The sequence below is a fragment of the Filicampus tigris genome, chromosome 21 (genome assembly GCF_054856515.1).
Source record: "Filicampus tigris isolate MCC_2025a chromosome 21, RoL_Ftig_1.0, whole genome shotgun sequence".
Taxonomy (NCBI): domain Eukaryota; kingdom Metazoa; phylum Chordata; class Actinopteri; order Syngnathiformes; family Syngnathidae; genus Filicampus; species Filicampus tigris.
The window spans coordinates 5,509,666-5,521,046 of NC_141237.1; the positions used below are offsets into that span (position 1 = coordinate 5,509,666).

The following is an 11,381-nucleotide window of genomic DNA, read 5'->3' on the forward strand; positions in this document are numbered from 1 at the left end:
TCAGCGGTCTCGTAGGATGGATAAAAACGGGTGGACTATGCATCTTAATTCATTTTCCACAAACGCAATATTAATCAGAATGTTGTGTATGGACTACTGGGACCAACGTGTACCCTTTAATAACCTTTCAATGTACCCACCAGTCTCGCTACCTACCAAATCAGTTATCCAATTACATACCAATCCATCTACCACAGTGTACTTAACCTACCCATCTATCCAATTAGATACCCTTCCACATACAGAACACTACACATATACTTCTATATTTTATATTTATTTAATTTTATAACCACACAAATATTTTATAAGTGCATGAATACTGGTGAAAAAAATATTTTAGGGATCTGAACATGTGACCCATTAAAACTCACTTAATAGCGCCCACTGGAAAGTTGAATAAAAAAAAGAACAATAAAAACACCTCAACATAATTTCTCATTTCCAACAATCGACATTTGGTGGACGACTAATGTGGCAGGATGCACAAAAGAATCTCAAAGATCTATGCCCAAAACTGAACAGAGGAAGTCAGCCATTTTAGGAAAATCCTGTATCGTAGCATAACACATGAACATCATACCTGAAAGCAATAACAAATACATAATCAACTGAAGTGTAAAATATATTGTACATTCTTAACACCAACCCAAACAGCTGATGTATACATGCAAAAAAATAAATGTTTTTAATATAACAAATATAGAAATGGAGCCACTCTAGGGTGCCTTTTTTTTTTTTCAGTCAGCCCAGTGCGTCAAGATTTCATTCAACGTCATCAGGGAAGATTGGTAAATGACCCTGGGAAGACAAAGACTACATTTTTGCTTCATAAACCAAATATTTCATAATTCGCTCTTATTTGATGTGAGCCTACCCTTGGACATCACCCTCTGTATCTGCATGCGCGTGTATCTGCTGCTGCGCGATTGTGGCGGCTCTCTTCAAGCACTCATTGGGCTGTGCTGCTGCAAAAAGATGAAATGTTACAGTTAAATACACTAATATTATTAAATGACGTGGTAATAAAAGAACAATTCAGCCCACCATGTCGCAGAACCGCCAAGAGGTGCACAACAGCGGCCAGATCAGTCAGAGTGCTGAATGTGTCCGAGTCCAGCGAGGATAGAACCTCAGCCAAAAAGGCACTGAAGGCAACACGTAGGTTTTTATCATTCAAACTTAAAAAAAATAATAATAATACAATACCACCCTTAGACAAATGTTTGTACAACTAAACAACAACAAAAAATTAAGGCATTCTAAAAATACACATAAAAAAATCTGGATCCAACGTCATATGAGAAATAGATATTTTTGAGAATCAAGTCACATTTTAGAGAATATCGAGAGGGAAAAAAAAGCAATCGTGCGGGTATATATTTTTCTAAATAAAGTCTTCTTTGATGAATAAAGTCATGTGAGGGGAAAAAAATCATTTTGACAATAGTTGCAATGTTGAGATTTATTAAAAATGTAGTACTGGACTCAAATACAAATTAAGTCAGATTTTTTTTTTTTGTGAAACAACATTGTGGTCTTTGTCAGACAGTAGCAACATGAGAAAGTCATATTTTTTTCAAAGAAAAAAATGTTGGGAAAAATGTTTTAGAAAAAAGAAGTAAGCATATGAAAATAAAGTCATTTTTGGGGCAATAATTACATTCATTTTTTTCCAAAATATAGTTATGGCATGACAATAAAAACAATATTTTTCAAGTATTATTACTTTTTAAAGCATTGGTAATGTTCCAAGTAGTACTGTACAATTTTAATACAGTTTATTTATTTATTTATTTTTAAGTAGTAATCTTAGTCATATTTTTTTGGGTGGGGGGGGGGGTGGGTAATCATATCTTAAATCTTATAATTAAATAATGTTAAGGGTGATATTTATTCTGACTTAACTCACTAATACTTTTTGTTTGATAAATTGTTTTTGTGTAATCCTACAAACAAACAAACGCAACTGTGCTTGGTGAGTGGCAATAACATCAAAAGATGAGTTGCTCTCTGTCAAGCTCTTTCCTACCTGGTGACCGGTGGCGACTTGAGGATGACAGACAGGAGGGTACCGGAAAGAGCAGGCAAGTCCTGCACGGTCTCTGGAGTCATCACCTCTTCGGGGTGTGTCATCTTGAGAGTTGGGGGACGACGACACATCAACATCCACTTCATAGTACCTAGCCATTCATCAAGGTACTCATCGAACAACCTACCTGCTGTATGTACCTGCCCATCTAGCTACCCACCAATCAATTTACAATCTATCAACCAATGTATGTACATGAATCTAATTACACACCAACCTACAGTGCAGTATGTCATAGTTGATATATTTCGATCAATGCGTCATATTTGCAACCTTATTGGAATATACTTTATTATTGTTATGTCAAACCACCTTTTGAGGGGCTTCAGCATGCTTTGACCGTCGCGCTTACCTTCTGGAGGGCGTATCTTGTCTCCACAATGATGATGGCGAAAAGGGTGTCAAAGACCCCACTGATGTTACAGGCTTGAGCCTCTTGCAGGAAGACGGCGAGACCGCTCAAAGCTGACTGACACAGCTTAGAAACAACAACAACAACAACAACACTAAGTGGCTCTGTTGACAATTACTGCACGTCAGAAATGAAACGGTACCAACATTCCATTTCGCCATCACCGTGACCAAAGTCATCATGATTATCGTTATGATCACAACTGGATTTTATTTTGAATCTTGTTTAAAAATAAGAGCTTTTAATTATTATATAATATTAATTGTAAACAGCAACCCCTAATGTGAATTTTCACACATTTCACTTTGCCTTTTTTCTTTATTAATACAAACCATTTTTAAAAGTGATCACAGTTTACTGTAAAACCATTTCACCCCAACTGCAGATCAACGTGGCACAGAACAATAAAGAAAGTCATGAATACAAATGTCTGCATACCTGTTTACCCTCTTCCGGTTCCTTCTTCAGTCGGCGGGCCAAGAGTTCTATAATCTTCTGGAATATGTTGGCTACCGCCGCCAGACACTCTGTGGCGGCTTCCCGCTCGTCTCCGGCCGGTCTGAGGTTGACCACGGAGTAACTCGACATCAATTCCTTCAGAACCAGCAGCACGGCGGGAATGCACAGGTAGCCCGTTTCTGAAACACTCAGAGAGCGCGAGAGATATAGAGGGACGGAGACATACACACTATTAGACAGACAGATGAACTGTATATATAACCATTACCAGAAAGCACGACGAGCGAGCAGAGGTGCAGGACGTGATCTTTGAAAGCGTCGTCGTCCAAACAGAGCACCACGTCTCTGCACACCGTCAGGAAGGTCTGATGGATGAGTGGAGACCAGAAGTCACTTTCCAGTTCAATATTTTCACTGCGTTCCAGTCCTACATGTACTGATTCTTTGCTTACAACGGGGCTTTGACACAAAAATGTACAAGAGCGTTTGGTTGGGTGAATGTCACTTGAGTCATGACTGAAACACGCACACCCGAGACCACATGGCGCTCACCGTGGTTATCTCCGCCGCTAACGCTCTCGAACTCTCCGCCGCTAACGCTCTCGAACTCTCCGCCTGGTCATCGGCGTCTCCCCGATGACCGTCGGCCGGGAAGGGCAGCACGCTCTCGCCCACCCACGCGGCCGTGTGCTCCAGAGACTGCAGGTACTCGCGACCGCCGGACAGCTAGGCGGAGGCGGCTTTTATTTACAAAAGACGACTTTCCTTTTCACGGCTTCAAACAGACGGATGAGACTCACGCCGTGCTGCAGGTGCACGCTGAGGCGGCTGTGATAGGTGAAGGCCTTCAGGGCCACGTCCGCGCCGGCTGCGCCCTCAGACGAAGAGCTGAGGTGAGAGTACAGCAGCGACTGTGCGCAAGAACATTTGCAACACAGGAAGTAGCCGCTGTTAACTTTGATGCAAAAAAAAAAAAAAAAAGGCGGGACAAAGCAATGGAAATAATGTATGTACGATATTATGTGAAGTTGAAATATGACTGCAACACACCTTCCAGTTTCCTAGAAGTGTGTAGAGACGCTTGAGTGGACCCTGACTGAGCGCCAGGACTTTGTTCCGCGAGGACCGGTGAAGGAGCAGATAGTCCCAGTACGCCAGCGCCAGCTCCGGCTTGGCCTCCGCCGTCACCTGGATGGTCACCTTCCGCTTGGCATTGACCTGTTGGAGTGACCAAGTGGTTTGAATCTTGCCATTGCCACGACGACAGACACGGACCGACGAACAGACCGCTTGATCCTCGGGCAGCGCTTCGGAAAGCCAGTCGATGATGAGCTCCAGGACGCCGGCGGTCTTGCCCCAACTGCACATGCAGTCCAGCAGCTGGCCGTACACCGAGGGCGGGGCTCCGGGTTCCAACTTCCTCAAGCGGGACAGAGCTCTGTAGCTGGAAAGAGACATTCCCCGCAAAGACTTGAGCGTAAGAGGCTGCAGATGGACGCATGCACTTGTTGGACCCACTCACCTAAATGTTGCCACCGCATTGGCAGGCATGAAGGATGCCATCTGCATGAGGGGAATTAGGCATCGCTCATCCTGAACAAGAGGTAGCTTACATTAAGGTCAGCATACTGTGTATGTCCATTTTTGTCATTCTCATAAAGTCATCCATAATAAATAATACGAATGGCAAAGGATAACAAGTCAAAGTGAGTATTTGACTGAGTACCGTGAATTCGTCGAAGTATTTGCTCATGACTCGGCCAAATTGGGCATGCAGTTGCTTCTGTGTTTCGTCGCTTTGCTGGAGGGTCCTTTCGGCGTTCTTCCACAAGACGACCACCACCTCCAGCAGACTAGCCACCACATCCTTCTCCAGTACCAGCGGATTCTCGCCCTTAGGCTAAGGAGGACAACACATCTGGCATCTCAGTGTGAGGAGCGCAAAGAGTTTACAACAAGCGCGTGGTGTAATTCAGACACGAGGGGGATGCGTATGGCAGCAAAACGAGCAAATACTAAAACGCAAATTGTTGTAGGCTAATTGCTGGACAGATAATATAACAATACTCTGGGGCATATATTCTTTATCCTCCACGAAAAAGGACTAATATTACAGTATCTTATGGAGCCACTTCCCGTAGTAGTTGAAGTAGTATTCTTCTTGGTTTGTGTCTGCGTGACAGTATTATTCTGCTTCCCAGTGGCCAAATGCGGGCACACCAGAGAGAGGAGCACAATGAATTTACATTCTACTCAATGATGTTATTACCTTACGTTTTTATAAAGTACAACTTTATAGAGTGCTATTTTTCTTTATTCAAAAACAAACACCAAATATTAGGTTGTTTGTTTTGTTTTTTTGGTCGGGAGAGGAAGGGGGCGGGGAGGTGTCTCTGTGTGGGAGGTGCTTCAGTCTTTTCTTACCATACAGTTTTCCTTGTTGTCGTCGTTAAGCTCTGTGTCGTCACCATTGCTCTGGATGCTTGCGTTCAGGACGCGGCGGATGGCCAGCATCAACTTCACTGATTGCAAACATACAACAGAATTTCACCTTGCGCATCTCCATGCTTTTATGACCTCATAGTGCATTGCGGTTTTACCTATATTGTCGGGGGCGGTGTGCATGTGCGCATACAGGTAAAACTTGCGGGCCGCCATGGGGTTCATCTGGATGAGGGTGATGCAGCGGCTGCACCGGTTCGACTCGGTGGCGTTGGCGGGGAAGAAGGAGTCAAAGAGCAGTTTGACGAGGCGCTTGGACACGTGCGCCGTGTCGGACGCCAGGCGGACCACCAGGTGGTCCAGGCTGCACACATCCCAGAACTGTGGAGGAGCGCATTTCATTAGGTAAACCAGCGCAATTACATGAGCACGTTAGATGTAAATCAACTAGGTATTCATAGGGCTGATTATCAGCGTTCATCTAATTTCCCCCAAAATCTTATCGGACACCGTCAATCATCTTCAATATCTGGATCGCATAAGATGGCGCAAGTGTAGCTAATGAAGTGGCCCGTGAGCGCAGACGGCGTGTCCGAGTACCTTGGCCGCACGGACTTCCTTGAGCTTGAGAAGCATGTCGACAAAAGCCACGCGGACCTTCACCGAGCGGTCGTGGAGGCTGTACCTGAACATGGGTAACATCTTCTCCAGCACAGGATGGCTGAGCACGTTGTCCAAGACAATGCACAGATACTGCAGAGAGCAACGCGCTCATTAATACTGGCAGGTTTAAGGATGACATTTTTTTCAAAACACAAAACCACATTTCACAAGACGTTTCACATGTTGTCAAATGGTGAGAGGAATTCCCACCGTGAAGACGGCGCAGCGGACGTCGTCGGAGCTGCAGTCGCCCACCAACTCCTTCAATTTCTTCAGGAAGTCCACGATAACGTCCGGAGGTAGCAATTCCCAGCACCTGTCGAGGATCTTGCAGACGCCCTGGATGGCATTGCAGCGCACGACCTCGTGTTTGTCAAAAAGCAGGACCTTGACACGGAGACAAGCGAACACATTAATAGACATACAAGACTAGTGTTTCCCAACTTTTGAGCCAAGACAAAAAAAAAGTGAAGGCACAGGTTTTTGATACAGATGCACTGATACCAGTCTCTAAAAAATGATTAGATACTATGGTACCGTACTCCACCACTTGACACATACTACACTCTACGGAAATTACGGATGTCAACATTTTGTTTGCCAACTGCAAATTTGCTCCGCGAATGATTAACTCCGGCGACTGCACCATGAGCTGCAGCAGAGTTTTTTAAGCTCCATCGCCTGCTCTGCTCCGAGCAGCCACGCTCGAGAAGAAAAGCCGGGACAGAGGAGTGCCATGTTGAATAAAGAGGAGTAAGCAACGGGCTGATAAAGCATCACTTAAGTTTTGCTAAACCACTAGAAACAGCCTTGTGTTTCTTTTTACACATTATTTTGTAGAAAACACACGGAGGTAACATGGCATCCGTATTTCTACTTGTAATTCAACAAGAAACTATATTCTAAGAATCTTATTTGTCTACTCTCTTATTTCCTCTTTATATCCATGCCCAGCACAGTATTGGGAAATTCATTTTAGTTCAATTTTTCTTAACTAAATTAACTGTTCCAAAAATGAAGTTCATCGTTCTTTTTTTTAAACGACGAGGAATTCAAATTAAAACAGAACCGTAGTCAATGCGCATGCAAAAATACAATTTGAGTTAAGTTTTGTGTTTTTCGGCACTGTTTTAAAAAATGCAAAAAGATAAAACATGCCCACCATGAGTGTGTCCAGCTGCTTTTGAATGGTGACTTCGATTTCTTTATCGGGGTCAACGATGGGGAAGGCGTCCGTGAACAGCACCGTGGCGTTGGTGCGGACCTCAAAATTAGGGACCTGTGGAGACCAGACGAGGTGCAGACATTTTACTTGGCTGGCGCGGAGATTAATAGAACTAAAGACGGACAAAAAGATGTGCAGTACGCACGCTGAGACACTTCCAAAGAATAGGCTTGTAGAGGACATTGAGCATCCTTTGCACTGGATGGCAGACTTTCTTTGTGTGGAAATAGATTAGAATCTGCAGGAAGGCGAGAAAGACAGAGAGAAGATTTTCAAATTATTATCTTATGCCTGTCCACTAAGCAAGTGTAAAAAAAAAAAAAAAAAAAGTAAACAACCAAGTACATCTTTTGTTATCTAGCACTTTCTGAAAATGTGCCTACTCGCTAACTTGCATGTGACAAGCCCCAAATTTAAACAATTAGATGACATGCTTCAAAACCCTATGCCTTGAAAACGGAACCATCGAAAGCCGTTTTTGTCGCTTTTTTTCCCCACGTACCTGTTGGACTTTCCGATGGACGGGTGACGACCTCAGCATCAGGATGGCGCACTTCATGAAGTCCTGTATGCACTCGCTTTCGATCATGTTCAGGAAGTTGCCGCTGGCTTTTTTCCAGGCTCGGAAGTAGATCTCCGCCACGTGTGCCACGGTCATCCTGGAACGAAACGATGACACTGAGAGGACGGCTCACAACATGAGAAGCCTTAAACCTTACACCCAACCACAAAATGGTCTCCTTCCCAAAAACAGATGTAAAAATAGTCGATCAATATGTTTTCACCACTTGTAAATGAGTGAATCTTTTAAAACAGCGGTTGTCCATTTTTTTTTTTACACTAAGTAAGTACCACGTCAAAAATACTACCTACTTTCAATATTTCATGCTCCACATCAAATACTTACTTATACTTTTCCTTCATTCAAAACAAGTAGCAAAATGTACACCTTTTACTGCTTTCTGGAGAAAAAAGAGATGCCATGCTACTGACATGATAAGTGTGCTTTGCTATTGATGTTGGATAATGGCAGGTATATAAAAAGAAAGAGGTTGTGTACCAGTATGTGTTTCATGTGTCTTTTTCTCTTACAAGTCCACACTTTGCATTATAAACTGATGAAAGAGTTAAAATGTGTTAAATTATGTTTAATATTTCAGGCTGAAGTATTAGCAGATAAGTAGTGAGTCACAGTTCACAACACTGTAAAAGGTGTCAGGTTTTGATGCATAATTTGAATACGGAAAGCAGTGCCACCTGGTGGACAAAAAACATTAAAACCCAGATGTCTAAACTGACATTTTTCAGAGAAATATGCTCTTGGATTTTTTGGGGGTGAAGTCTTGCCATTGCCATGACAATTCTAAAAATGTTTTCAATCCAACAACCTCTAGAAAATTCAATCAAATGAAGCCCAAAAGGTCTGAAAATAAAATTAATAATGCTTTAAGGGTTTAAGAAGGTAGAGGGCGGCCTCTCACTTGTTAAAGAACTGCAGCTGATTTTTGATGGTACCGTGGATGTGCAGGATGAAGTCGACGTGCCAGCTGAAGAGAAACACCATGAACCTCTTGCCCTGTGGGGTCAAGAACACACACACACACACACGCAGGGTCACACTCAGCTCGTTGACACCAAGGCAATTGGCGCAAACCCTTCTGCGCTCACGTCGTCGTTAATGATGAAGGCGGGATGTTGGAAACACCGCACCAACTGCTCGCTCAGCCGCTTGCCCTCCTCAGACGCATAGTCCACATCTGAGAGCACCTTGTGGAGGCTCCACACTCTTTGGAGCTCAGTGCACTAAAAAGATAGGTGGAATAATACCAGCGTTATCATAACATCGTATTGGATGTCGACATTTCATCAACTCTCATTTGAAATATTAACCAAATGCAAGGCAAGACGTAAAAGCCTCATCAAAGATGAATTGGCTTTATTATTGACTACAGTGTCAGAAAAACATTTGAGGATCCTGCCCCAGTGACAAGCCTTATAGGTACACATATAGCACCTTTTTTTCCTGACGGTGTATGGAAAATAATGAAACAATTCAACCTTGAAGTCAGCCAGCGTCCCGGAATGTTCGCTCAATTACTCACGGGTTTCTTTGAGAGGAAGCTCTTCTTCAATGCGATGACCAAAGCAGTGCGGCCAAACTTGTCTTTGTCGCGCAGGTCTTTCTTCCACCAGGCCTCGCACAGCGTGTGGATGTGGAGCAACACGTGAGCCTCCGTTACGGGAAACGACACCAGAACATCTGGATGTGAGAAATAAGAAAAATGGTCAGTGGAAACACCTTTCTTAAGAGAAATTTGCAAAGTGGTTGTTCACATACCATGAAGCTGGTGGGTAATATTAAGAAGCCCATTGTAGGTGTCGCCCTCTCGTAGGACCTTTAGCGACACGGTGGCCACGAGAGTCACACCAGCCACGATGGCCATGACACGTTTCTGGAGGAAAGGGGCAAATGAGTTATGCTCCCCACGTTACCTCCACCACAAAGAATGAACAAATAAAATCAACTCACGGGATCCATAGCAGACTCGGCATCCATGACCTCCTCCCAGCATTCCGGGGGCATCTCCAGAAGGACTTCCCGAAGGAGAGAGGCCAGTTTTCCCCACAGATCCTCACGCTGCTCCCTGGACATCTCCTCAATCACTTCCTCAATGTCAAAAGGATCCGATCTGTCCTTCTGATAAGCAAAACCGCAAGTGGGGAAAAAAAACAAACAAAAAGTGAAAGACACATGTCTGATTACTCAAAGAACAGGCTTGAATATTGTTGAACGCAAACAGCAGTACACTACGATTATACAAGCATTTCAACAAGTTGGATTTTAATGTAATGTTAAAATTCAACACTTTATTTAGTTAAACCTTTGGGGGAGTTAAAATATTGCACACTGATTATTTTTTTAAAACATATTTTCACATGTCATAGCATTACGACTTTCATTACGTAATAATGCATTTTTAATGGGTAGAAAAATGGGTATTTGGTGGTACTTCAATTGGTGTAATAATTTCGAAAATCACTGCTTTAAACTGATTTCTGAATTCAATTGTCTCATTATTAAGACTTTCGGTGTTTACGTGACGACAACGTTATTTACATTTGACAGCATGTGAGGCGTTCAAGTGTACGCTTTACGAGTACAGTACTTACGTGAAGTTGTACGAGCTGAAGGAAGTCGTCCACATTTTGCTTACAGGCAGCTTCAACGAAAACCTCACGCTTGGACATGTTGTCGCTTTTATCAAAAATAAATAAATAAAGCTTAGTGGAGACAAGAAATAAAGTGTGGAAAGTAGCAACGCCTAACGGGAAGGTGAATCACAACAAAAGCCGAAGTTACTTTTTTACGGTGAAAACAAACATGGCTGCCAATTTTAAGAAAGCGTTCGAAGGCGTTATTTACGACGGCAAACTATTTCCTACCGGCAGCAATTTGTCTTGTAGTCATAATACCATAAAACGCGAAGCTATAAACGTCTTTCGTTTGCTTTTTTTTTTAGCGATTATTGAGTCAGCAGACTCAGCAGTTGTCCATACGAACCACTACGAACCCGCTCAAATTCATACCTGTGACGTCATCACGCACACCGCGTCTCAATGACGTCTAAAAACACGCAGCTGCTATTTTCTGCCACTTGATGGCGACATAGTCTAACATATGTTCGTATATTGAATATTAAAAGCAGAGAGCGAGTGAGTACCTCGGTTTACGACGGCCCCGACATACGGACGTTTCCTTCTCTACGGGCCAGCCTTATTTTTATTCATCATATATTTTAATACATTTATATCTTGACTTAATCGTTGTGTAAGAAATAAGAGTTCCTGTCGTAAAGCGAGGAACAGCTAAACAACAGCTGAACGAAAAAGTAGTCATAGACATTTAAACATACACCATCGATTTATATTTTTACTCATAAAATTATGTATTTTTTGTAAACATATATTAAAAGAAATCTTTCCGCCTATTTAGTGTGGATTCTCACAAAATTTAATTTGCATCAATCATTTTTTTAGCTTTTTATTTTTTAATTGCACTCTTTTTATCTTAAAAAATAAATCACATC

At 42.7% G+C, this 11,381-nt stretch overlaps 1 protein-coding gene across 4 annotated transcripts; it reads right to left on the reverse strand.

Moving 5' to 3' along the window:
• Positions 1-258: 258 nt before the first annotated feature.
• ncapg2 (non-SMC condensin II complex, subunit G2) lies at positions 259-10,873 on the reverse strand. 4 transcript variants are annotated; one of them, XM_086020997.1, is made up of 26 exons: positions 10,465-10,873; positions 9,824-9,991; positions 9,632-9,746; positions 9,396-9,553; positions 8,962-9,096; positions 8,775-8,869; positions 7,796-7,952; positions 7,439-7,531; positions 7,231-7,347; positions 6,279-6,455; positions 6,006-6,158; positions 5,564-5,786; positions 5,388-5,485; positions 4,690-4,863; positions 4,486-4,556; positions 4,251-4,407; positions 4,014-4,181; positions 3,764-3,874; positions 3,516-3,689; positions 3,232-3,328; positions 2,943-3,142; positions 2,445-2,570; positions 2,033-2,136; positions 1,048-1,148; positions 878-965; positions 259-801 (listed from the first exon to the last, which is right to left on the reverse strand). In XM_086020997.1, exons 1-26 carry the CDS (start codon positions 10,540-10,542, stop codon positions 741-743), a joined length of 3,399 nt encoding a protein of 1,132 aa, XP_085877123.1. In that variant the 5' UTR covers positions 10,543-10,873; the 3' UTR covers positions 259-740. The 4 variants fall into 4 exon arrangements, with proteins under 4 accessions (XP_085877123.1, XP_085877121.1, XP_085877122.1 ...); XM_086020995.1 differs by having other exon boundaries at positions 259-816; XM_086020996.1 differs by having other exon boundaries at positions 878-968.
• Positions 10,874-11,381: the final 508 nt, after the last annotated feature.